This window comes from Pogonomyrmex barbatus, unplaced genomic scaffold (genome assembly GCF_055798465.1).
Source record: "Pogonomyrmex barbatus isolate J1 unplaced genomic scaffold, ASM5579846v1 scaffold3, whole genome shotgun sequence".
Taxonomy (NCBI): domain Eukaryota; kingdom Metazoa; phylum Arthropoda; class Insecta; order Hymenoptera; family Formicidae; genus Pogonomyrmex; species Pogonomyrmex barbatus.
This window is the reverse complement of record NW_028297127.1, coordinates 3,106,450-3,133,888: the sequence shown is the minus strand read 5'-3', so window position 1 is coordinate 3,133,888 and position 27,439 is coordinate 3,106,450. Positions and strand designations below refer to the sequence as shown.

The 27,439-nt window shown below is 33.7% G+C and overlaps 3 protein-coding genes across 10 annotated transcripts in view; 1 reads left to right on the top strand and 2 right to left on the bottom strand.

Annotated features, from left to right (window-relative positions):
• The window catches only part of LOC105430658 (furin-like protease 1), a 213,423-nt gene that overhangs the window by 30,775 nt on the left and 155,209 nt on the right, over positions 1 to 27,439 (bottom strand). For all 8 annotated transcript variants that reach the window (XM_089080239.1, XM_089080240.1, XM_089080242.1 and 5 more), the window contains exons 4-7: positions 6,904 to 7,122; positions 6,302 to 6,430; positions 5,095 to 5,260; positions 4,117 to 4,289 (exon numbers count right to left, since the gene is read on the bottom strand). In XM_089080239.1, coding sequence (XP_088936365.1) covers positions 4,117 to 4,289; positions 5,095 to 5,260; positions 6,302 to 6,430; positions 6,904 to 7,122 — 687 coding nt within the window. The remainder of the gene's footprint in view (positions 1 to 4,116; positions 4,290 to 5,094; positions 5,261 to 6,301; positions 6,431 to 6,903; positions 7,123 to 27,439) is intronic.
• LOC148935925 (uncharacterized) lies at positions 8,457 to 11,869 on the bottom strand. The gene has a single exon (XM_089079287.1). The coding sequence runs from the start codon at positions 10,481 to 10,483 to the stop codon at positions 8,597 to 8,599; it is 1,887 nt and encodes a 628-aa protein (XP_088935413.1). The 5' UTR covers positions 10,484 to 11,869; the 3' UTR covers positions 8,457 to 8,596.
• On the top strand, positions 12,869 to 26,296 carry LOC112552878 (dynein intermediate chain 3, ciliary-like). Its single transcript, XM_089079568.1, is given in 11 exon segments — positions 12,869 to 13,510; positions 14,723 to 14,884; positions 15,243 to 15,343; positions 16,997 to 17,157; positions 18,275 to 18,452; positions 19,314 to 19,742; positions 20,176 to 20,458; positions 20,730 to 21,020; positions 21,022 to 21,069; positions 21,414 to 21,747; positions 23,866 to 26,296. Coding segments are annotated over 11 exon segments (2,721 nt in total). The 5' UTR covers positions 12,869 to 13,327; the 3' UTR covers positions 24,417 to 26,296.

The window sequence follows — 27,439 nt, the reverse complement described above, 5'->3', positions numbered from 1 at the left end:
CCTTTTTTGTAGATCATTAAAAAATTATAATAAAATAAATTAAGATAAAAATATATTATTCATTGCTGAATCTTTCTGCCTTTAGAAAAAGAAATTATTATTTAAAGCAAGTAGAATATAAACTATTGTAAAAATTATTGTAAAAAAGATGAGATATGCATAGATTTATTATCTTAATAATAAGTTAGCATGTGTATATCTTTTATACAATTCTATTGAATGTACAAATTCTACAGTTAGTTACCACTTTAAGAGAGATTATCGGTCATGATAACAGGTTACATGATAACACTCAAAGAGAATTCCTAGTCTGTCCGTATGTATTTGTCTTTGAATATAAGATAGTGTATAATATGACACAAAGGGAATTGTCGTACAGTTAGATACGATATGCGACTGTATGCAAAGTTATACTACTGGAGTAACATAGTGATTTGACATATGCATTATTAATATTTTAGTTCAATATCAATAAAATATGAGTTTGTTGCATCTTTTAAAATAAAATATCAAACTTAGTGATATTGAAAATTGTATTGATAGGATTATATTCAAAAATTCTTTTTCAATCATGTTACATCTAATTTTGCTCTGCAGCATAATATTAAAATATTATATATTGCAAATAAATTTTAATTTTTACCTCTAAAAGCAAATCATAATAAATAAAATAAATATTTAATACATTATAGACGATATAATATTATGCAAATATAAATGATAATTCATATAAATGATTTACATCAATAACAAGTTGTATTGCACAAATTTGATTAAATTAATAAAAAAAAAAATACATTAAAAAAACGTGCAAGAAAAGTTTCTTGATGCTATATTATACAAATCTTTTAGCAATTTCTTATAATCTCGTTTCAAATCATAAAAAGTTTTATTCGAGCTTGATTAACAAAAATCAGTTCGTGAGAGTACTGATGTCGACTTTGAATTTCATTGCGCGAAATATCTTAAAGGATATCACAAGACGAAAGCAATCTCAAGGAGAATAACGCCATTTAATATCGCTGTCGAGAAGTGATTTAAACGGTGCTCATTTCACTACTCGTTGATCCTATTTACGAATGTTCGCTAGATGTAAGTAATATAATACGTATTCCTTTATTACATTTAGCATAATTGTAACAAAAAAACTATAATTATTGCATATCTTATTTTGCTAAATTTGCAAATAATATGCATTTTATATCAAAAATATAATATCAAAAATTTATTTATTGTCTTTAAAAAATACAATTATATAATTATCTGTTCAATGACATTTTCCACTTATTCTTTCGATTTAATAATTAATAATAATTTTTATCATCAATCGACTTTATAACATATATAAGTAGAAATGAAACATTTTATTACCTGGAATATTATAGCCATCTTTTATAAACATTAGCAAAAGTACACCTGTGGCCATTTCAATATGTTTCGCTCGATAGTTAGCATATATCTCAATGAGTTTTATAGTACAATAAGTTACAGTATCGACCATACTGATATTTGCATATGATTTACGTCGCTAGTAATAAGTTTGAAATGATAATATGTTTTAGCACAGCTCAAGCTGGCCAGTCGCTTAAAAGCATCCAATTAGAAACTTTCTGACGACTGACCTCTCAAGCGAATCGATATTAAAGCGGGTCTAACTCAGAGAGTTCTTCGTCATTCCCGTAATTGAATTATATTTGTCGTCGTTTCATTTAAGATTTCGTCAACGACTTCAATGCCAAGGTCAAAAAAAATAAATCGTTCCAGCTCCGGACATTGAAACGACTAATGCAATGACAGTTCAAAAAGTATCATTAATATTATTATATATTTGCAGTATTTTATGAGTTTCAGTAAATAATAATATTTAAATGTTATAAAATGATTGAATATTTAAAAAGCGCTATTAAATTTCGTTAACTGTTAACACAATTAATATATAAATTGACATCTTTAACATTGTATTAAAAAATTATCATATGTAGTTATTTTAAAAATGAGTTTTATAGAAAGTAATTTTAATTATGAAAAGGCCATAAGAAACTTTCAGGATTTCAAATTACTCGTAGCTATGATTATTAAAATAGAACACAGACTCATGTGAATCAAGCAGATAACAGAAATGGGCTATACGGAGAATCTTTAGCGGAGTTTCTCGACGGTACCTGATGGCTCCGTTTTAATGCTAGATGTCTGCGCTTTAATGATCGTTACTTGAAGTAGGGACCTTCTCAATGCTAAAGTTCGCCATCGCGATAAAGGAACATTGCGAACGCGATCGAAGAGCCGAGGCGTATACATCGTGATGACAATGGCCATTGTCGCCACTGAAACTCGGAAGATTTCAAGGAATGCTTCTGCGTAATACATTTGTGTGAATTTCATTTCATTCCGCGATATTATTCGGACACGAATGTACGAATCGCGTTAATGACGAATGAGCGAATTTTGCCTTTGAAACGATCAAGATTTGCAGGATTGCAATAAACGCACTCTCGTGCATTTTTCACACAATAATATTTCATACACCTTTGTAATAATATGATAATTAACTAAAAAAAATAAAATTATGGGATTCAAAATTTCAATTTTCCTACTTTTTACTAAAATACATTGCACGTTATTAAATCTTCAGTCAAAAAATAGAAAGTAAAAACAATCTTAGCGTAATTGTTTTTAAAGAGACGTAACTTTTCTAACATTCTATTTAAAAAAAATATATAAATAGAAAATATATGCAAAATGCATATATTATTGAAAAAATATCTTATAATTGGATACGTACTTCTGATTACCTTAAATAAAAATAATTAAAAATCAATTTTTAATTTTCTTTGTATTTGTTAAGTGAGAAATCCATAATAGTTACGGCACTTGAAACAATTACTTCTTGTCTTATTTAATTTCACAAAGAAAGATATCATTGAATTAAATGTATTCCTTTCGCGCAAGATATAAGAAATCAGGAAGGTGATAATTGAATTGAAGTTCGTCGACTTTAATCAGGACAGCTATTTAATTCCTTTTTTACTCTCAATAAAACATAGATAGCTATGTCGATGAGAGTAATTGCAAAGGAATTTCGATCAGTAGAAAAATAGTAGAAAATCGAAATGTAACGATCTCCAATTTAATGCAAACAATTTCTCGTACCGGCACTGCGGTACTTCAGCGTTGCATTAAATAGTTTATCGATCCGCATTTATTATCTTTGCAAATATAAAACTCTTCTAAGAATGCATCCTTAAACAGAATCTTCAATTAAAATTCAAAATAAATTTTCAATTAAACGTCATCAATTATCTTAATTAACAGGTTTAAATATAGCTTGAAAATTTCATTTGGATTCTACAGTGAATACTTCTTCATGCAAGATATTAATAGAGCATAAGCGTTCTAATGCAAAGCTTTAAAATCCTCAGCTTGACGCTTGAGAATAAGGAAGTATCTTAAAGCATACTAGAAGCTTCCATATCGTACGGAGGTACCTTATAGATAATTGCATTTATCTTGTCATAGCGCGGGAAATTATAGCGAAGAAAATTGCAGTTCTAAGTGGATTACGCCGCTGCGTCGAAGTCTGAAGCTTCAAGACACGCGACATACTTTCTTTCAACTTATTAGAGATATAATAATGAAAAAGATATGATAATTAAGATTATTATTACAAGTATCCTCAAGAAATAATCTTCCAATTAGACAAATTTTAGCATTTTAATATTTATAAAAGAAGTTACATTTGTTGAAGAATTTTGTTGGAAAATATTCTGGTTTTGTAATTAATTATGTATTTTTGATTAATACAACTACTTTTGTAATAATATCATACTTTTCTAATATTATCATCTCAGATCATCTCAAAAACTAAATTAAAAATTAATATAATCAATTTATTTTATTTGCTTCGCTTTTATATTTTTATTTCAAGATGTAAGAATATATATATATATATATATATATATATATATATATATATATATATAGGAAAAAAATATAATTTTTTTAATATAATGGATTTAGGAAATTTTAGAATTTCTATTTAATTTGCATAAATGAGATAAATTCGCAAGTCATATTTATCACAAAATTATAATAGAATTCTCACTGGCAAACACTTACTTTGGTAATTCCCTCGACGAAAGCTCTGGTAGCCAATTCACCAGGACCGTCTACGGTCTTGCCATCGTCATCTGGTCCCCATGAAGCGCTATAAATATCGATGTGTTGGGGATTAAGGCTCAAGGATCTTGCTTCGACGGCATCTGTTACATCGCCATCTAGCATTCGGACACCTGTACAAAAATAGAATTACAAATTATAATTTATATAATTAATATGACATAATATATAAACATTTATAAATAAATAAATATATATAAACATAAATACATACATAAATATATAAATTTTTAATGTTGATATTCTAAGAATTCGTAAATACGTATATATGTATGTATATCAGAAATTTACAAACTGCTAAACAGCATCCATTTCATGTTTGAGTTCATTATCCTACACAATTACAACGGTATGTAGAATAGAGAATTCCAATTTACAAAGTCGAAATTGAGCGTCACGTTCCGATTTGAATCAGTTCCGAATATAATGCACGTGCAACAAGCAATTGCCAATCCCAAATCTAATTTGAAAATGATGCGATCAAACGATATTTTGCTTATTACAAACACATGTTGCAAGCAGTAGCCCAAGTTCCGACATCGACTTCACTGTTGCTAATTGGAAACAGAACTGCAAGTAGATTTAAGTGATTGCCTCAAATTGAACTGTCATTTCCAACAATTTATTATTTAAATATCCTGTCTCTCTCTTTCTGAAAGTTTTTTAATATCTCATTTCCATCTTATTTCAAACTTCCATACAATAAGCTTTTAAAACAGCAATTAAATTTTCACGTCATTTATGCCGTACGATTGAAAATTAGACAACAAGATGTCGATTAAAATAAAAATTTTTACATAAGCAATAAAAATTTTTAAATTATATAACAAGAAAATTCTGAAAGAGGTACCGGAAGTACCTTTTTTTAACTTATATAATCATTGTAATATTACGTAATCCTTTTCATAAAATACTCACCACCTACGCCTGCTCCAAAAGCAACACCTACAGCGCAAAGAGAATTGTTGGCAGTGGCTGCGACTTCTCCGGCACACCTGGTGCCGTGTCGATTACTGTCTACCAAGTCGTACCTTGGCATGGGATCTTCATCGTGACTATTGACGTCATAACTCGCCTGAGGATCCTACAATAGAAATTGAAAATAGCATTAATTAAAATTCTCGCGTTTACGAAATATTTTTCATCTATATTCTGCATTGGATATAATATTTATCTGATAAAAATAAAATATGCGCGCACAGTAATCGTGAAACAAGTAAAAATATGATCATACATCATACATATCAATGGAACAATTTGAGAGAAATTTTAACAAAAAATAAAAAAGAATTTTGCAAATAATGCATATCAATTTTTGTTTTTTATCTAAAAAGAATATTTCGAATACATAATATGCGTAACAGAGAGATTATAATAACAAGATTTTACTACTAGAATGGTGGAGTATTACACTTTAATCCCTGATTATATCGGAATATATCTTCTTAATACCTATTCATCTATGCATCATTTGCATAATGAGAAATACATGCGAAGGGCTGTAAGCTCGCATAATCAGAGCAACGCACTAAGGCGCACCATCGCAGCGTGTGTCTACTGACTGATTAATGCGATTCATTTTCTATTGCGTGCGAAGATGCCTCATTCAATGTAACCATCCGTGAATCAATAGCTACTCTCTATATACAGGTACTGAATAACCCCTTCCAATATTCGCGCTCAACAGCCGATATTCCCAGTGCATCCATGATACGCCTTTACCCGCCATATTCTATTGTACATTCCGTTAGAAATTTTTCTTCTTTTTTTCTCTTTTTTATGTCATTGAACGTTTACCCATCAAACGTCCCTCAAGTGAGGCGGATATTAAGCACTTGCGATTTTACTTATTCGCATAGATTTAATCAAACAGAAAGCTACTTTACAAGATTACTGGAGCTGCCATGAAAAATTACAAGATGCAATTTACTTAAATATAATTGCTTCCAGTTCGTAATATTTGATAATTGAAACGGAAACTAAGTGCACTTAAAGGAAAAATTGCCAGGTTTTTAATACTAGAAATGTGTTCGCTTTATTATTGCCCCAGAAAAATGTTTTTATAGAAAAATAACAAAATTGAACAACTTCAATAAATAGAAAACTACATTACTGAAATACTCACGTAATTTTTGTAAAGATCAGGATGATCTTTTTCCAATCCATCGTCGAGAATTGTGACCACGACGCCATTTCCAGTAATTCCCTCAGCCCAAGCACCCTGTACGTTCATGTCCAAGCCCTTTCCTCTGTTCTGAAAAGAAAAATTATCCAATACTTTCGACGTCTTACTTCCGGCGTTGCAAGTCTTCATTTGTGACATAAATGTGAATGCTTTTTTTGGACTGATATCGATCAAACTCGTTTTTTTTTTATATTATTCTTGTTAATCGCGATTTAACTTTTTTGAAAAAGTTTCAAATAAAATACTACACTTTCGTGTTCGTCGATAATATTAAAAAATGCGCAGTAATTGCTAAATTAAATATAAAATTCCTTTAATTTGGAAATATTATTCGCGATATATTTCCAATAAATATAATTGTGTGTAACTTTTTTACATCAAAATGTGTTCACTATAATGTGTTCATTCACTATAAATTTTCTTAATATTTCTATTCAATTTTTATCTCTAATATTCTAACTGTATAAAATTTTATTTGTCGGTGTAACACGACAATTTTGTCATACGCAAAGGATAAAGTACTCTTGATTAAAATTGCTTACCAGATACCACATCTGAGGCCACCTCTCATCGTTTAGCATGGTTAGTATATTGGACGGACGTTTGATTATAAGATCCCTTTTAGTGCGCGATTTTGCCCGCTGCTGCTCCGCTCGACGTACTCTGGAGTCATTCATTAGCCTTTGGTGCACTTCAAGATGCGGTTCCGTCGACCTCTTCGCCACGGATCGATGCTCCATGTGAAACCAATCATCATTTATCTGCAACAATGCAAATCGTACCGTATGAACATCGTAAAAATGTCTGCGTGGTTTTCGTTATTTCGAGTCCGTTAGAGAAAACGACTGCCTTGTCGGACCCGGTTGTTTATCGACGTTCAATTAGGAGTCAACAATCGCAAAGATTACGAGTAGCAATCGTTTTCTTCCGCTGTTTTACCATATTACTTAATCGCATGCAATCTCAATGAAGGGAAAAAACGAATGCAGGTTAATGTAAATGGCAATTTTGAAATCGTTGGAGCGATGTAACTGCTGCTTACATTACGATCTCATTAAATGAATGTAAAAAGAATGATCGTTAAATGTACACATCAATTTTTTGAATTCGAAAATAATATGTTTAAAATTAATTATACATATGTTTTATTATAAATTTTAATATTCCACAGATGCATTTCAAACAATTTAATACCTGAGCCATTTTTAAATTTTACTCTCTCTCTCTCTCTCTCTCTCTCTCTCACTCTGTTTCTTGGAAAATTACATTATAATGAACATTAATTAACAATTAATTAATGCATAATAACTTTACTTTAATATTATGCAAAATCAGATCAAGAGAATATAAATTGAGAGATGCAAAATCTACCACGATCTCGAATTAATTATTGAAATTGGATTGACATAAACTCGAGCGTTTTTATCTCTCCCCATTATTCCCGACAATACAGACAAGATAAATGCTTGCTAAATTTCGCGTCGCGTTTATTAGGACTACGGAATATATCATTCTCCGACAGAAAATGAAAATGTATACCGCCCATAAAACAACGGCGTTTGATGCGCAAGTTTGTTCCACTGAGTGCAAAAATAAGGGTGTACCACGAGAGAGTGAGATAATGATAAACGTGAAAAGTTGGAGGCCAGCTGCTGCGAACAGACTTCTTTTGCAGCCATCTCGAGCCACTCGCGAGCTGCATTTTTTCATTTCCATGCCTCCCTTTCTACACCTTTATAATATCATCTTTGCACGTCTTGTGCATACATTTCACTTAAAAAACTGTTATGTTACTTCCTATTAATTTAAATAAAAAGCAAGATAAATAAATTTACTACAAATTATTTGTCGTAAAAATTTTGAATATTGTCACGCGCCATTTTGGTAAGATTTAATTATGGTTTAAAGATAAGTGGAGATAATAACAAATATTAATTAATATTACACTACTTTCTGTTATCATAACTTGCGATTATTGATATATAATTGTTCCAACCTTTTTACTAATACAGAATTTTTAATGTACAATTTTTTTATTGCTTATTTTATTTTTATAATACTTTTATTATTTTAATAATACTTTTATTCTGTTCACAACATTAAAGTTTTCATATTTTCAAGCATTTGTACTTAAAATATAAAAAGTGAGTTAATATTAACTTAATCCATTAACATACGCGAATTTCAAATATTCTACATAACAAATTCTACATAAAAAAAACAATTTCCAAAAGTTCAGCGACGCTTTTTGCAGTGACGTTTTTTTTGATCGCGAGTCACTCTGCTCTCGTCCATCTTCGTCGGATAACTCTTTGTCTCGGCAATTGGCAACTTGGACGGATAATAATCATATGAATAAGATTTTTCCAATTGCAAGGAAAATTCGCCTTTGTCTGCGATGGACTTAAACAGTTTCGCTTGCATTTCTTTACCCGGTTGTCTCAGCTCGATAATCCGCGGGAGGCAAGGATCAAGACTTCCATTTCCCTTCTTGAAACTCTTTAGGCGAATCTTGTATCTCTGTCGCGACCATCTGTTACCTGTTACCGGGGGCTTGAGCCTCCTTCCATTTCTTCTTGTGGCTTCTGGCAATGGTTTCATCGTCTTCTTACAATCAAACAAAAGAAATCCTTGCGTTTGCCGCACACCCATGTCAACAGGTGGCTCGCGTTTGACATCGATAATCCACATTTCCTTGATGCAAGGGCACTTACTCAATCGATGCTTGAAACTCTTCATATTAGGATTGCAATCGCTAACATCTGACATGACGAATTTCTTTTCAGATTTCTCAACGTAACAACGACCGTCTTTGGTCAGTATTGGAAATCGCTGGATTTTTGATTCTGTTGTTTTGCTAACAGGCGTAGGAAGCACTTTCAAAGAAGTTGTGCATTTATCCTTGAAAGAAATCACGTGACGTGATATATATTTTTTTGATACTCTCTTCTGCAGCATCTTATTATCCGTTCCATTGCATTTATTTTTACTCGAGTTCTTCTCATTTGGTAAGGATGTAACGCCTTTTATCCGAGATTTCGGTGGTCCTTTCTTAGGAACGAATATCATTGGCGAGGCTTTAACCGTTGGGCCAGTCGTCTTCTTTGAGCAATGATTGCAATAAGACGGTGGATTTTCACTCCAGTGTTGATATCTTGGTGGCGGAGGGTCAGGTTTTATGTGATATTCATATGAATCTAATGCAGGATGTTGTTTTGCAGAATCTGTTGATCTTTTGCATTCTGTAGATGAAGTTTCTTTCGTATTCAATTTTTTTGATTGTAATTTTGTAAATGTAATTTTTTTAGAATACGTTACACTTTGATTTATCTTTTGTCTTGATTTATCTTTTGTCGTATCTTTTGACTTATCACTTTTGTAATCTTGTGATGATGAAAAACATGTAGCTTCTTTCCGTTTATTTGATGTATAAGAGCACGGTTTCGGTTTACATTTGTGATAAAATTTTTTTTTTTTTGCTGATTTCCCGCAAGTCCAACTCTTAGACGTTATTTGAATCGTTCGTTTCGATTTATTGGACTCGTGCTTCGAAGAATCGCATGCTTGCCAATTGTTGTATGATACAGATTTGTCCGAGTAGATCGGAGAACTAGATTCAATCGACTGGTAATATTCTCGACGACCTAATAAGTCGCTGCAAATGTCTTTATAACTTTTTGTTGATATTTGATAACCATCGCTGCGCCATTCATGTGGTTTCTCACAAGATCCTGCAGACTGTTGATGATCCTCGATGCAACCTCGATGTTGTTTCAAATTATCTTGCTCGCAACTAGATTGTGTACTTTTCCATTGTTTAAATTGTGTAATTATGTTAATATTATTTCGCTGAAGTAGCAAGTTATTATTTACAGAATTATTTCCTCCTGTACTAAAATTTCTAAATAAAATCATGCGGTTTGGAATAATGTGGAATGCCAATAATCTTTGTGAAATCTTCAAGGAGTCGTTTAACATTAATCGCGATTTTTCACATGACAAAAATGTTAAGACTCTAGGCAAGGTATTTTTTTCAAAAATATTGTCTGATTGAGACAAACAAGATTTTTCTTTGATAAAATTTTTCGACAGTATGTTCGGTTTCTTCTTAAATGAATGCATCACCGAAGTTGTCTTTGTGGATACCTGGATGAAAAGACGTATTATTTGTATAAAAAATATAAAATCTACAACGTGTCTGCAAATTTAAATTTGCTCTCACAGAAAATTTACTCGTCGGTAAACAAGCCAGATTTTTTAATAAATCGTAAATAAGATCGTTCATTGCAGAGAAATATCTCCGCATAAAATGTATGGGTTAAATTTTTATGGCTCTTTTAATATATTTTTTCGGTGTAAGTTAAGACTTTCGATGTGACTTTACCTTACGCCAGAAAGCTCCCAACATTTTTCGCTGAAAGCTTCAGTGTAGAATTCGTAGCTGGACTTTGATCTTGTTACTTTCGCCAATGCTTTTCCATCGTCAACTTCTCATACTTATTAAAGTTGAGGTAACATTTAAAAAATGTTAAAATATCAATAAAGCTATAATTGCATCAACCATTTGATCAAAATAAAAAAATTGTGCAAAAGTGATATATACATTTGCAATTAAAAAAAAATTCATTTGAATTTCTAAAAACTTGGTTACCAGAAATTTTGACGCAACACGTATCAAACATGTGCGATTTGCCGAGTAACTGTTATGAACGAAACTGTTATGAAGTACGCGACGAGAGAAACTTGATCGATATTGCATTCAGGAATAGATGCTTGTAATTGAAGTGAACCTTTAAATCTAAATTAAATTTTAAAAAATATATAGCAAACGTTCACTCAACGGTTGCACAACCGTTGTGCTTTCTAGTTAATATTCATATGTATCAATTACAATGTGCTTGCTCTAAATGTATATGTGATTTACAAAATTACAAAATTACGATATAATTGTCACAATTTATCTATTTGTCCCATCATTTCATCTCGACGCCAGAATTAATTCCCAGTCCCTTTCGTAACTTCGTCATGCCATCCGCCAGCCGGAGATCATCCATTGAACATCGGTCCTAATTGCCACCAAAATTCGAAGAACTCTAGAATCGCAAGCGAGGTCGTGTGAATTCCATTCCAAACTTTCCATTCGCGACGCCACTACCGCGGTTTAGAATCCGCGGTTAAATTGCTTTAACGGCGCGTTTCAGGTTCATCTTCGATATGTGTCGTCGTACATACGCGGCGGCCCGATTCGATCGATCAGATTCATTACGAGTGGCTCAGTCTCTGGGATTATCTGATTTGAGAACTCGTATGAGAATACTGATTGGAGAATTCCGTTCCGGCAACTCATATTGGCGACGAAATAACATCGTCGTCATTAGTTTACATCCATGGTGGTCGCATCAATCTCGTACGTGGATTTTCGTTTCATATTCTATGTTTTATAATGTTATTACGTAAAAGATGTAATTTTCATTTAAATTACGTCGGTTGTAACTTTTAGCTGCATAAAAGAAGTAGAAGAAAAATATTGGACGAGTTTTTTTTTATAAAAAAAAAAGATAAAACAATCAATTCTTAGATCTTCAAAATACCTTAGGTCACGAATATTCTAAGTAAATTTTTATATATTGAAAATATATTTACGAATAACAAATTAACAATTTTTTACATCTACAGATTGCATCGCGTTACTTTTATGCAAATTGCGGTAAAAATTACAATGCAGTTAAAAAAGCATAATTTCTTGCAAAGATATAATACAAATTGAATAGAATTAATAAAATTAATAAAAGCTATTAAATTATATATAAAAAGAAACTTTATTTCAGAACCCACTTTTGACTGTCCATGCTATAATTATTAAGCTTCAGCGCCAGTATGTGCCAGCTGTATGTGCAGCTTCAATTTCTTAAAACTTTGATGATCCGATCCGGCCATTAGGAATTCGCAAATTGAATTTGGCATTGGGGTATCGCCAAGTTCCAGATTCGTGTTGCCGCGTATGCGGGATAATCGATCACACAATGCTGGTGGCTCCGCATCGAATCTGATTCATTAGGTGCAGCGCCCGGCGGCGAACTCATCCGATTTATCGGATGGCGCGAAAGCGTTGATTGGCGGACGCCGGATTGCGGACCGCAGAAATTGTGAGTGCTCTCGGCGAAGGGATAATGTCATCGCAATGGCCCGGCGGCACGAGAATGCGCGCCCGGTACCGTAATTCCATAGAGTGCATCCAGCGCGGCGAATTGACGCGCAATCAAATCGCCGATGCACAAAGAGGATGCACCCGCGGTAACAGAACGCCATGCAGAAGATTACGCGGAGTTTTTCTCCGCAAATTCTCCTACCTATCGTACATGCTTGTGCTTTGAAATTCAAACTAATACTCCGAACTCAAGATCTTTCCTTTACTTAGCAAAATAAGGAATATTTTTGATATATATTATTATTAGCCACCTTTTATACAATTTCTTTGGAAGTCTTTCAATTTTCATCGTAGATAAACAAATCGAAAAAATTGTTCTCATCATCAGAAACTAAACCCATGGAATTAAGCTTGAAATTAAATCTAAATCAATTTATATGTTTTTATAAAAATATTCCTTTGAGAATTTTAATAATTTTCATATTTAGAATTTTATATTTATTATTAACGAAGGAACGTGTAATTGTAGTTTTCCCGGTCAAGCCGCAGCATTACAGCATTGATTCATTCGCATGTCATGTTTCACACTTGAACATCGTCTTAATGGCCCGATATCGAGCGTATCGCAAATCTCGATCGACGTCAAGCGTTCATGCGTGAAAAGTATCGGCGGTTAGATAAACGTGCAACTTGTACCATTTGCTCATTTCCATTACCTACCTCTAAATAATTTAACAGAGTTGCCGCGTCTCTATTTGCGTGAGTGTGTATCATTTCGTCGTTTTACGTTTCCACAACTTGGAGAACTGTTTCCGATAATGTTCATCCAGTACGCGTATATCAAAACGAGGTCGCAGTTCGGTAAGCAATGCTTCTTTGGAGAGACCGATCCTATCGTTCAAGAGAATATCCTACCGGATCCGAAACTCATGCGAAATTACATCCACATGAAGTATTGCCACCGTGGCGTGCAGATGTCCAAGCAATTTGCTCTTCACGAAGTAAGAAAATCATTCTAAATCTATGCAAAATATTTGCAAAATTTTAGAGAAAAGTTTTAATCTATTTATTACTAATATTATTTATTTTAATTCTTAAGAGAGAATTATTATTAATCTTTATTTGTATAACTTTTTTTCTAATTAAGGAAATAAATTCTTATGTAATAGAAAAAAATAAAAACTTCTTTTAAAAGAAGATAATATTAGAATTTTACAGATACAATGTTGTAAAATATTAAACATTTTTAAGAGGCAGATATTTGATTCTAAATATGAAATGATTATTTTGACGTTATATTAATATGATGCAACGTTGCATATCTTTGAAATGCATCGTCATCAACTGTACGAATGATTATTTGCAAATTAAACACCAGTTAAATGCTAATGAGTTTCTATATTCGGGACTTTATGTATCATAGGATTTAAGGAAAAGCTGGGATTATGAAAATAGCTCTGCTGAATCATCACCGAACTAATTCTACAGCAAGTCTAGCGTTCACAGCATTTAATTTCCAAGAATTAATAAGCGCGTGTCAGACATATAAATATGCCGAGTCTTCCTAATATTTTTTACATTTCAAAGAATCAGAATTACGTCAGTTTAAATTAAATATTGTTTGCAATTCTAAAAAATATATAAAATTTATAATAAAAATCCTGACTTTTAATTCGGAAGGGAAATGAAACTTGAAATAAAACTCGTAGAAAGTTTAATTCAAACATAGTATCTTTTTATAGCGCATCTCGTATCAGTTTATATCGTAAATCATGGGCCATTTGTAATAAAAAAAATTGAATCTTACAGATTTAATTTCGCAAAAACAAGGGATCAATATAAGGGATCAATATTTAGGAGCATGCTTTTGACAATGTATACCGTAAACTTAGGTTTACGTTAAAGAACCTCATAAATTGTTTATGCCATCGATCCCGTAACGGACAAGAATTTGCGTGTCTGTCAAACAGATAAGCTTTATTATGATGAAAATATGGATTGACAGTGTAAAATACAACAAAAGCGAACGCGGGGAATTTTCTCTTACGTTTTCTTTTTAAGGAAAGGATTTTAACACCATTACGTGTTTCTCAAGGGTGCTTAAGTTTGGCTTTACATTTGCAAAAGGATGGTTAAAAATGGATAGGCGAGGTCGCTTTTATAACTTCATCCTTGCGCGAAGCTCTTGATATCTCTTTTTATTTTCACGTCAGATGCAGACCGCTAGGAAGGTAACAAAAGAGAGCGGGATGTTACACTTAGAGGGCGGTTGGCCTAAGGAGATAAACGTGAAAGACGAGGAAGCCGTGCTGAGATTTCGCCGACGCGTGGAGAAAGACGAGAATTGGGCAACGAAGATGAAGAACCTTACTAACGTAAGCCACTTTGAAATATATCGATTGTAAAAGATATTCTTCCTTCACTTAAATTATGTAAAAAAAAAAAAAAATGATTTGTATTAAACATTCGCTTTGCTTATTGGATTTTTCTATCCTTAGAAGTTTTATATTCAATGTCGGACTTTTAAACAAAAACATAATTAAAATTAAACTATATAAACTGAAATAATATAAAATAAATATATATACACGATAATATATGTACAAGAAGAAAATATATAATCTTGATTAAAGTAACCGCATTATGAATTGAATTCTTAATGCAGTAAGAATCTAGTAAGATAAGAGGATTAGTTAATAATTAGGTTATCAACTCATTAACTTATTTGCTTAGCCTATGGAACATTGTATACTTCAAAATAACACAATCAATATCTACGAGAATTACTTCGATGATATGATTCCAACTACACTCGTTCTTCCTTATGGCGTAAGGTATGTTGCAGTTTTGGTGTTATGAAAAGAAAACAGCAATTTTAGCAATTAAAAAAAACACAATTATATACAAATGAAAATTGAAATGTATCGCCATTTAAAAATCTTTATACTTTCAAAGCTAAAATATCCGACGACAATAACTACTTACTTCCCATTCTTTATTTCATTCTTTTCTTAAAATTCTTTTCCAAGCTCAAGCTTTCCTCTCATCGCACATGCACATTAGACATGTTTTTTTTAACCGGTTAGCATGTATTAAACTGTAAATCCCATTATCTATCGACGATATCTAAGGAATATACTCAAAGTGTCGCTTCAACGTGCTCGACGCAAGATTCTATGGACGAGTTAAATCTCTCTCCGCAAATCGCGGTCACGTACGGAATTATCATACTACGCATATCTTCACCGGGACTAGTGCTGTTCGTACAACACGTCCTTCATAGACATAAAGGATAGGTTTCATAAGTCTGGAAACATGTTCCGCACATTAAATTAAAAAAAACGCGAATAATCAAACATACGAACAAAGTTTCTCCAATTAATATGTTTAAAATATTTTAGATCTAAAATCTATCTATAACGATAACTTATCATTATTTTACTATTCTGGATAGGCGTGTATTTTACATGAAACTCGATAACTTATTTACGGGACAGAGGATCCATAAATCGATGCGATGTCCCGCTAGGCGATGACGCTGTCGTTGAGAAGCTCGCGGAGGAAACTCTCTTATCTCGTCGGCTTTTCGTTCTTTCAATGCTTGTTTAACACGAATAGCGATTTTTCTCCATCTTTTTCTTTCCGCGTCCAAACACGTGTTGCGCCTCTCAGATGCCTCACGCGATTCGTTTTGCGTGTACGAATTGATCCACTTTCCTTTTATGTGTTTTACTCGATAAGTATTGCCTCTAAATATTGCCTCTAAATATTGCCGTTTCTGATACTAACTGATTGAAAATGATGAATTTATGAATTTATAGTTATTGACGCGTATAATATGAATATTTATTCTTAACATAAATATCTCTAAAAAAATTTAAAGTTTTTTTTTCGAAAACAATAATAAATTAAATAAAATTATTTATGATGTAAGAGTTTGTAAAAAAACATTTTCCTTTTCGAATAAGAAAGTAACTATGAAGGAATAAAAGAAACAAGAAGTAGTCAAGTACAAGTTTACGTTTTAACAAGTTTACACAGCGGAACAGAACAAAAGTAAAGTTATTTACTTTGTTCTATTCTTACAATATTATAACAAAGACAATATTATCTCGCTTTTGTTTCCGACAAATCCTCGAAATAAAACAGGTCATTTTGGCCACGACAGAAAGCACTCGAAGCGAAATAATGGAAGGTTACTTCGTTTGGAATGTTAATGGCATCCATACATTTCCGCGCATTCTAATGAAGAATCTACGACTGTCGTTACAATTAATCGTTTCGCAAAGTTTATTAGTGGACAAGTGGATAAAGCGAAAAGTACGGTATTTGCAACGTGTAAAAGCAGCGGTGTTATCACATCATCGAGCGGATGATTTACGTGCCCAGGAATAAGAAAAAAAAAATAAATAAAAAGAGTGAAACAAATTTCCACGGGTGCGATTTTGCGCGAATTTTTACGGGAGTTTTAATTTTCTTTTTTTCAGAACCTCGAACATGTATGCCGATCCACAGCCTATCGTAAGACCAATCAATCATCTGTCGTGGTCGCCCAGTGTACAGAATCGATTGGCCGCATCCTACACTTTTATGGAATTCGAAAAAAAACTATCTAACGTGAACCCTTTCTCTTATATATGGGACATCGGTATGATAATATTGTTTTTACATTATCATAGAACAATATGCATTTTATCATTATTTAATTATTATCATCCAAGAAAGCACAAATTTTTAGCGGTGTTTTGAAATTTATCTAAAAAGTTTTTTAAAAGATAATAATATTACGTTATTGCAGCACTCAAATATATAAAAATTTGATGATATGAGATAGACATTGAATCAGTTTTATATTTCAAGGGAAGCTTTTTTCATATGTATTATTTTAATATATTAATTTTTTTTAATATTATTTCGTATTGTCAGATATACATTTGCTGTATTCTGCGTTTGAAATATATTCTTGTCTAGTGTTTCTGAATTTTATTAAATTTTCCTATACTAATGCAACATCCCACGCGAAACAGATTTTTTTTAGAATGTCGAATCTGACACGTTTTACAACGTATCGGAAGCATGTTTCATCATGTCGTCGTCAAACGCGACCTGTCACTCGCTCGTCCTGGTTCCGGTCGCGGAAATCGATTGGTCGTTTCAAAGTCCTTCATAATATTTGAAATGTGTCTCACTGACATGAATCTTTATATCTACGCCAGACTTTGGTGCGCATGCATGGTTGTTTATGCGGCGCGTTTGTTATTGACAGAAACATATTACATGACAAAAACAACCACCTATAAAACCGAACGTATTTTCAGTAACATGATTCTGCTAGGATAATATAGCAAAACATAAAATTTTTCATAACTAACATAACTTTTAAAGCAATCTCGCAAATAAATATAAAAAACAATCAAAAATAGAAATTTATTATTAGTAATAAGAAATAAAAATATTTTCGAAAGTTTCATATTGAAAGCATAATATTTGTGTAAGCTCATTATAACAAAATTTTATCCAAATCGAATGTTATTAAAAATACTAAAATATTATAGAATTTATTTTATTGTTTAACAATAAAACGCTAAAGTTTCTAATAACATCAAGCAAATTTTACCGATCATATCTATAAAAAAAAGAACAAGTATTCTTTTCGATGAAAAAGATAGATGACTGAGCAAAAGAAAAAATTAATTCATTTAACTTTTTTATTTAACAATTTTTTCAAAAAAAGATATGCGATATGTTATTTTTTTTCATTGCAGAGAACCCAAACACGCCAGTAATATGCTTAAAATCATCGTCACCGTTAATAATCGTCGAGTTTAATCCGCGTGATCCGTCGATGCTGATTAGCGGACTGATGTCTGGCCAAGTGTGCAACTGGGACATCCGAATTGGGGATGGACCAGTGCAAATGTCCCATCGTCAGTTTAGCCACAGGTATCTATCTATCTCCGAATGGGAAGTTCCTCGGGACTTGCACCTAGCCGCCGAGATTATTGGCCAGAACTTGGATGTACTTGACTTTGATGTATGGCCTCCGGAATCGCAAATATCCTCCGAGAGAAACGCCGCAAAGCCGTGCAAACGGTAGTTTCTGATACCCGGATTAATATAGTCCATGGTAGATATGACATTTCGACGAGAACGTGTTAACACCGATTAGAAACATATGAACACTTCCGTAAGAAATTAGTCAGAGGATATTATGTTATTTTGTTCCCATTTATGCAATTAGAGTGTAATGTTATCGCTCAGAGATAATTACATATACATTTTCATATATTTTAATATATTTTTTTTTCTTTAAATAATAATTTAATTTTTTTCTTTCAATTTGCAAGACATTTTACTTATTAAATAAATAATCATAACTTCTTTAATAATATTGCACTTGTTAAATTTACCGTGTCGGAAAATATTAAAATTCTAATTGTGCTCGTTAACTCTATTTCCTGCTGCGGCTGAGACAAAATAAGAAATAAACGGCAAAACAGCTGCGTACTTAATCCAAATCAAGAAATTGCGACCGTACTGATTTTAATGGGGGTTTTATCTCTACATTAATTTTCTAGAAGGTACGCCGATTAAGCGGTGCAAACTCCATGAAGAAATAGTGTTTTAAAGCGATCAGAGTCTCATAAACGATGAGAATTACAGATCGTTGTAATTCTTAAACGCGGTCGCAATTTCTGCCGTCGTCGTGGCAAAATGTTCGCAAAGAGCCTGCCGTTTCGCTGCCAAATTGTGAACTCCGTGACTCCCGCTTCTTTTCTCGTTTTCTCCAACGACGCGTGAAAGAAATCCGGCAAACCAGGCGCTCTGGATGCAATCCAAGACCAACACGGAGTTCTTCTCGGCGTCTATCGACGGCACAATCAAGTGGTGGGACATCAGGAAGCTGAGGCAACCGACCGACGAGCTGGTGATGGACCTAGACGATCCGCTTCGGGCGGACATCATTCATGCGATCGGTGTCACAAGACTGCAGTACGAGCCGACCACAGGACATAGATTTTTGGCGGGTATGGAAAATGGTATGGTGATCAACGTAAGACGCAAAGCCGCGAGTCCAACGGACAAAATAGCAGTGAGATTTAATTGTCACGTTGGCTTTGTCATCGCCATTGATCGAAATCCCTTCGCCGTAAAGAACTTTCTCACCGTGGGCGATTGGACCGTTAAGATCTGGACGGACGACATCAGAGAAAATAACTTACTCGCTATCCGGTTAGATGTAATTGATAAATGGTTTAATTTTATAAATTAAATTTATAAAATCCTTATTAATTTCTTCAATTATAAATTGGATTGTAGAATTTCTGATTTTTTATTTATTTTTGCTCGAGCATAAATTTGTTACGTATATTAAGATTATATTAAAGGTACGCTTTATTATCTGCATTGTATAATATTATATGCTATAAATTAGTAAGATACACAGAGTATAGAACAGAATCATAAATATTTAATGCGAAACAAAGCGAAGCAATTACTCACGTAAATAAAAAAGTATATCTCATTAATCGACTAACATCTTGTTTGTATCAACACTGGAGTTTCCTATTGTCATTTCTTCTCGGTGGTCTCGAAATTAATATTGTTATCGTGTCGCAGACATGCATATGCTCGGCAAGGAAGTAAAAGATGAAATTTTGCACAGTGAACAGAATGCTGATTTACGCGGAGGCTGCTGGAGCAGATCCAGATACTCGGTGTTCTTTACCATAAATGCGATGGGTCTGTTGAAGGTGTATGACATTCTAACTGGCCTGGGCTCGCCAGTGACCACGTTTCGTGTCTGCAACGAGTGTCTCACGGCCATCGCGCCTCACGAGAACGGTCAGCTCTTGGCAGTCGGTAGTCATGACGGCAACATATATCTGGTGGAATGCTCCGAAGGGCATGTAGTCAATACCAAAACCGATAAAGCGAATCTTATTGCTGTGAGTACTTCGAAAAATGTTGTGTGAAAAGGGGAACAACTACATACTTACATTTCAGAGAGAAAATAGACTATTTAAATTTAATTTAAATTTTCGCGTCACTCTGAAAGAGCAAACGTAGAAGTTTTGTCAATGGTTTACACTGTGAACCTGAACACAAATCTAGATTTTACAGATTGTTACCTTTTCGAATTCGATCGTATATTCCAACTTTGATCTTACATCACTTTACGCTGATCGAAGATGAAAGGCAATGTATTCTTTGCCGTAGTATCTTGAAAGGTGTAGTCATTTTGAGAAGACCGTCGACGCACGATTGAAGGAAATACGCTTGATGCAAGCCAGCGAGGATTTTGCAACGGACCACTCGGCATTCGTATCAAAGGAACACAAGAACACAGAAAACAATAAGGAGAGAAATAAGGACAGGACGCAAGTTAAAGAAAAGGACGAGGACTCCAAGAAAAAATTTCGAACAATGAGATTGGAAAAAGATGACAAGTCATTCTTCGAAGAACTCGCGGAATCAGAAGCGGCATTTTTTCAAACAGTAAAAAAGGTAAAAAAAGAACTTAAGTAGCTAAGAAGAAAGAAAGAAACACTTTCCGCAGGCACAAGATTTTCTCTCATGCTATTTAGAATGCGTCTCTTTGCGTTTTCCTTGAAGAATTAATGAGGGCTACTATAAATTAGCATTTTCATAATTTTTATAATGATAGAAGAATAACACGTTTTTTTATTCTTTTGCTTTAAGATGTTTTATCACAACATTAACAAAAATACAGGTTTAACTAATTTCCATTTAGATAAAAAAAATAAAGTATCTTGGAAAATATTAATTAATAGTTATATCTATAATTCACTATATAAATACGTACAATAGAAACTTATGATTTAAAAAATAAGAAATTCACTATATAAATTTATTATAAAAATTTACGATTAATATTTTTAGGAATTTTCAAATTATTCAAAGTTGGAGGATCTTGATATCGAACGGATGATCCATCTTACAAAAGAAATGTCACACAAGAAAAAGAAGGTTTTGCACGAATCAGCGACAGAGAACAAAATTGTCGTACAAAAGAGCACGAATCCCAAATCCCAGACAAGACTCTTGATACAAGAAATGGAATTTGACAAGGAAGAAGATGAAGAAAGAGTGGTTACACAGATAGAAGAGCCGTTCGTAAAATTGAGAAAGACAGTGAAGAAACGTCGCGAGATTCTAAGTAAAGTCTGCGCCGTCGAAGTCTGCAAGCCGGAAATCTGTTGCGCAGACATAGAAGGTAAGCTTCCTTACGACAGCACAAATGTTGTTTCGCCGGTAAGGCGATCTATTTTTTCCCTTTCTATGCGTCACACGGGAACCCCGTGGATGGACAAGATAACGAGATCTCTGCTCGAAGTCCAACGTGATCCGATACTTTCTCGGCTTTGAGCTGCAATGACGGCATTATGTAATTTTCTTTCACATTTGAGCACCGTGACAACGCGGTGCAAGAAATATCGCGGCAGACAGATTGATAGCGCCGCGAAGCGGAAAAACGCGGGGGGGGGGAGAGGAGGGAGGAGATAATTTCATAAAAACGTTTCGGCGGAAAACCGCGATCGAACCGCGTGAAAGCGCCACGTCAGCTGGAAACATTGATAAACGTTCATTGTTCTGATTCGTCCGTGTTCTCGCCTGTCTCCCATCGACATCGCATTTCACTCATCCGGCGACGCATGGAAGATGTCTCTATGGCTCTACACAATCGGATAGCTTAATTAAGAACGTCGTTATCGCGATTGCGGTCGGTTTCAAAAGCGCGCCGCATGCGTCTGCCCGAATTGCGGCTCGTGCAGTTAGATTAATGCGCCAAACTTGGGGATCTACCTCGTTGTTGTTTCTCTTTGGCTGTTTTAGATGTGCCGGCGTAATTGGAGACGGCAAAGCGAGGCAAGGCGAGGCGAGGCGTTTTCAACGTTTCTTAATAAAGAGCGTGTAACAAACGTCCGTGCATGAATCCAATGAGAATTTATTAGCTGTTTCTCATTTGCTTTATTCGTTGGCAAGCTCGAAGAAAAGCTTGACAGATGGAACAAAGAAACTGCGGGATTGATATAATATTTTCCTCTCAATTTCCCGCGAATTTCTTTCTTATGCAAGGACCGCTGACAGAAAGATTTTATCAAACAACACCTCATATACATCTGTTGTATTCTTGTGCTATATAATTTAGTGATTTCTTAAACCGGATACGCGCTCGTTGCACAATCGCAGGATCTTGCAGGAGCTTGCGCCATTAAACTATCATTTGTTACATACCATCAAAGATACATTATGGCTCTGTCGTCTTTCCAACAACTATGACGCATAATATCTTTCCGACTGCTACTGTAAAAATATTTCTCCTTTATTCTTAAAACGCTATTATCGGATACCGATATTCATCAGTTGAAATATATTGTTAAATATATTTTGAGTATACATATATAATAAGTATAAACTTATGAATATATTTTGAATATATCTTTAAACAATGTTCTTAATATAATATACATTTAATATAATATACTAATTATAATAAACTTTTAAATTATAATTTTCGTAAATATTTTCTAAATCTTTTTGAATAGTAATTTGATGTTTAAAAAATTAAATTCATTTTTTTGTCATAAAACAGAAATATTTATAATGCATATAAATGTAATGCATATAAATACAACAATAACATAATGTGAGAGCAAGTATAATCTTTTATACAGAAATCCGAATTCCGATTGTAACTTGGTAGCGGCTGTTAAAATATTATTGCAAGGGTTTCTATCGGAAGGGTCTAAAGGGTTAAGCTTAGATTAGATGTTAAATAAATGAGATAAAGGTAAGATCAACGATAGCGATAGAATGAAATTGGACAGGATGAAATCACCTTGGAGTTAGATTAGAGCATTAAAGCGGGTATTCATTGTCCTCCTACCGGGCGTTTTAGCCACATCGAGGGTGCATTGAAGTGTCCAGCATAATTGGTCTCACGGGAATATTGTAGTTCTATGACGTTTCATTTACCAGAAGAAATAAATACCCCGTTGCTTTGGTACTGCAGCTTTTATTCAATAAGAAAATAATATAAAATAAAATAATTGTGAAATCAGAAGACATACTTGCTACTTTTCAAATTTTTTCGTAATTATCTTTGTAATAAGTATTGCTGTATTAATCGACATAAAATACAGAAATCTTAAAAAAATGCAAAATTAATATAAGCAAATAGTAGTTGATTTTATAAACAACTTATTTTTCAAATAAACATTTTTAAAATAAAATCACTCGATTAATCTGTAAAATAATCATGATGAAATTATCATAAATTATCATAAATCATACTATAATATTGTAATTTTCATTAAATTCTGATTTGTAGAAAAGTGGAAAGCTAAATTACAAACTCAACTCGCTTTGAAGGGGAAGAAATTTTCATGGGACGTCACCCTTCAACGACATAAGTTATTCGATCTTGAACAGAAGTTGCCGGAACATTCGTCAGTTGGAAAGATCCTGTTGGAGGAAGACGAATCGCTGGCGAACGTATTCGCGAACGAAGTCAAAGAAGCCAGAAGGGAAATGCGTGCTTGGCAGAAGAGAATCGCATTGGACAAACGTGACTCCTGGCGACCCCAAACGATCGAGGTTGTACATGAGAAACCAAAAGAAAAGAAGGAGGAAGTCGGGAATGGCGACGTCGAGTCGCCTGTAAAAAAGGGAAGATCGGATTTTCGGCAGCTCACAGAAACGAGCTCGAAATGGAAGCCCGTGAGTAGGGACAAGACTCCGCAAGCACACGGAAAAAAGGAGCCGAGGGAACTCAACCCACATCTTGAAAAATGCGCCGAGGAAGAAGAGACGCATTCAACGTTATCCGCATATACTGATGAATCAACGGTAACAACGACGGCGACAAAACGCCAAAAGTGAGACAATAATCAATAATTTAAAATTCCTGATATTTCGATAATGGCATCAAAATATATCAGTTATTAGTAATTAAAAACTTCAACTACGGGAACAAATTTGAAATGCAATCCGAAAGAATTAACAATCAACAAATTTTGGAGTATGACAAAGATATCTGATGAATTAATTAATTTCATGCTACAGCATAATTTTAATATTAATTGTATACACAGTATATTGAAGTATACACAGTATATAAATTTGTATACACAGTATATAAATTTATTACGAAGACCTAACAAACACATATGTATTTTTGAAGTGCTATACAAATTCAAAAAATTGTATTGAAAATATGATTGCAAAGAAATAATTTAGTTTAAGTTCTAAGTTTCTTGAGATATCTTAGAATCTTGAATAAGAGAAATTACGAAGTTGTCCATTTTGTCGAAGCTCATGAAAAGACGGGGAACGATCTTTGAGAAGTTCATGAGAAAGAAAGTTGGCAGCGGGCACTCCATATTTGAATAGAATTGCAAGACTTTCAATGTGGTGCTTCACATAAAGAGGAACAGATCAAATAGAACGGATACTGTCAAGTGATGCAAGGTATACTCACGTATATGAACGTAAGAAAAATAGAAAGAGTGAGTCTTCGATCGGAAAATCGAAGTCTAGAAACATTATAAAAATGCAAATAAAAAAGTTATATATATAAATATCTGGAAATAAAATACTAACGATTCTACTTTCGCAAATAATGAATATTGTACGAAAAACTCTTCAGCCTTGAGATTTTGTTCGAGTAATTCGATACGATAGAAGAGACGAGACATAGAGAGGCCGAAACTTAAGACGATAAATTGCCAAAATTACCGTGAGGAACAAAGGGGTCTGCTATTAAAGTTTCCGCCCGATTAATCGATCGCACATCTTGAAGCGCCAGGACGAAAGCGCAGATGTGCGGAATTGGGATCGCGGCCACGGGCATACAATTTACGTGTTGAAAAGATTTCAAGATGAATCCTCCGAATTGGAAATAGGATTGGCTCTCATGCAAAAAAGTTTTCTGAAACAGAGAGACGGAGTTTTAAAAATTCAAGCGGGTATGTTCGTCGTTTAATCCACGAGAAACGTCCCGTAAAGTTTGTGATGCATCTGAAACGCCGGCGGATTAAGTCAAATATAAATTAAATTATGGAAATATTCGTCCCGAGTGTCGACTACAAGGGTCGAATTTTCACTTCGCGATACTCAAGTAAAAGATTTAACCCAGCACGTAAAGCTTCTTTAACAGGATCTTCCAAAGAATTGAATTTTCATTAACATTTATCTGAAAAAGGTACAGTTCCATCATTTCGAAAAGTTATATATACAATATTAAATAAATCAATTATAATGCATTAACTTCGCCAATTAATTTGTCAGGAGTATAAAGAATCAAATTAAAGGATTAAAAAGTATGTCAAATGTAATGAAATACTCATTGCGATGTTAAATGGCAATAAAACTGCAAAGAGAAACGAAAAGCGTTGGAAGCATTTCATCGGGCATTTCAGAGATGCTCGAGGAAGAAATGCGCTGGCCAAGAGATCAATTAATCAATGCCAGATCGCGATAAGTACAAAAGAAGCACATCGAGAATAAGCGAAATCTCGAATATGCATTCCGTGCGAAATTGGCGAATCGCGAGATTCGGCTCTTTGCCCAACACCAGGGAGGAAAGTTCGGAGTGAAGAGTTAAGGATGGAAAGTTGAGCGGAGCCGAAGCAAATGGATGGCGTACCGCGCTCATGGAAGAGTCATGAGACGATTTCCGCCACTCGTGTCTTACGGAAAACTTGCATTCTCGTATGGAAAAGCCGTCCGACCTGATTGAAGGCATTCCCGCAAAGCGGTTTGGCTCGTAAATTCTCAGAGAAGAGGAACGGTCAACTGGAAAATGCTTTGACTTCGACAATGTAGATGTAATAATTCCGAATTTAACCGAATTTATCAAATTTCAAGTGTCAGAAAGTCTTGTTCTCAAATTGAGATCATATGTTTATAAGGAAGAAAGACTGTTAACTTTTCATGCATTGGATAGCACGTTTTTTCTCGTCGGTATTAAACTTTTATTTCTAGTGCTGAAAAGAAAACAGTTCCTGACAATAAACCACAGCTCATTATGCATGTGCAAGCTTTAAGAGATAAAAAGCATTGACAACAAAGAGTTGTACAAATGGCCTAGTTTCGCAATCGGTTAGCTGGGTCTCGTTTGGGTTCTTTATTTGCTCGGTAAATCCTGCTGGAAAACTACAGGTGTAACGCGGATTAGCAAATCGATAGACACTCGAGAAACGTACCATAACTATCGAGTCCTTCGTGTTGCAACTCGCCACTCCATTTCGGGATAATTCCTGTTAAAACTATACTTGATTTGTGAAATCATTGTAAATTGTAGCAATAATAAAACAAGAAATGAAATATAAGTGTAGCACTAAAATATACAATTTATATACAATTTATATAACTTATAAATATACATACATATATTTTTGTACATTTGTATTGATAAAAAATTTACAATCTTTTTTACATATTTAATAAATATTAATATAACCAAAAAGTGTTTATATATTTCTTTAAATGTTATGTTGTAGTATATATGTCTCACTGCTATTTTTAATTTGAAAGTATATTGAAAACTACAATTCCGAAACAATCGGTTGTCTGTGTTAGTTCGTAGATTGTATCGATGTCAATGACGTAATACATAAATCCGAAAACGAATCTTCACCCCTGTTGATGATTGTTGATTGAACATGGTCGGCGGAAACTAGCAAACGGATACCGCGGCCATTAGTTGATGAGGGCATCGTAGTTCATCGAGCCGTTCGAATTGAGATCGGAAATTACAATGTGCGAAGAGAAAAAACTGATTGGAGAAGAACGTTAAGGGAAAAACAACTACTCCTTTCAAATGATAAGTGATCTATTGCGATAGAGTAACTCTGATATCTCACCTATCTGGTATCTCTCCTATCTTTACGATCGTATTCTCA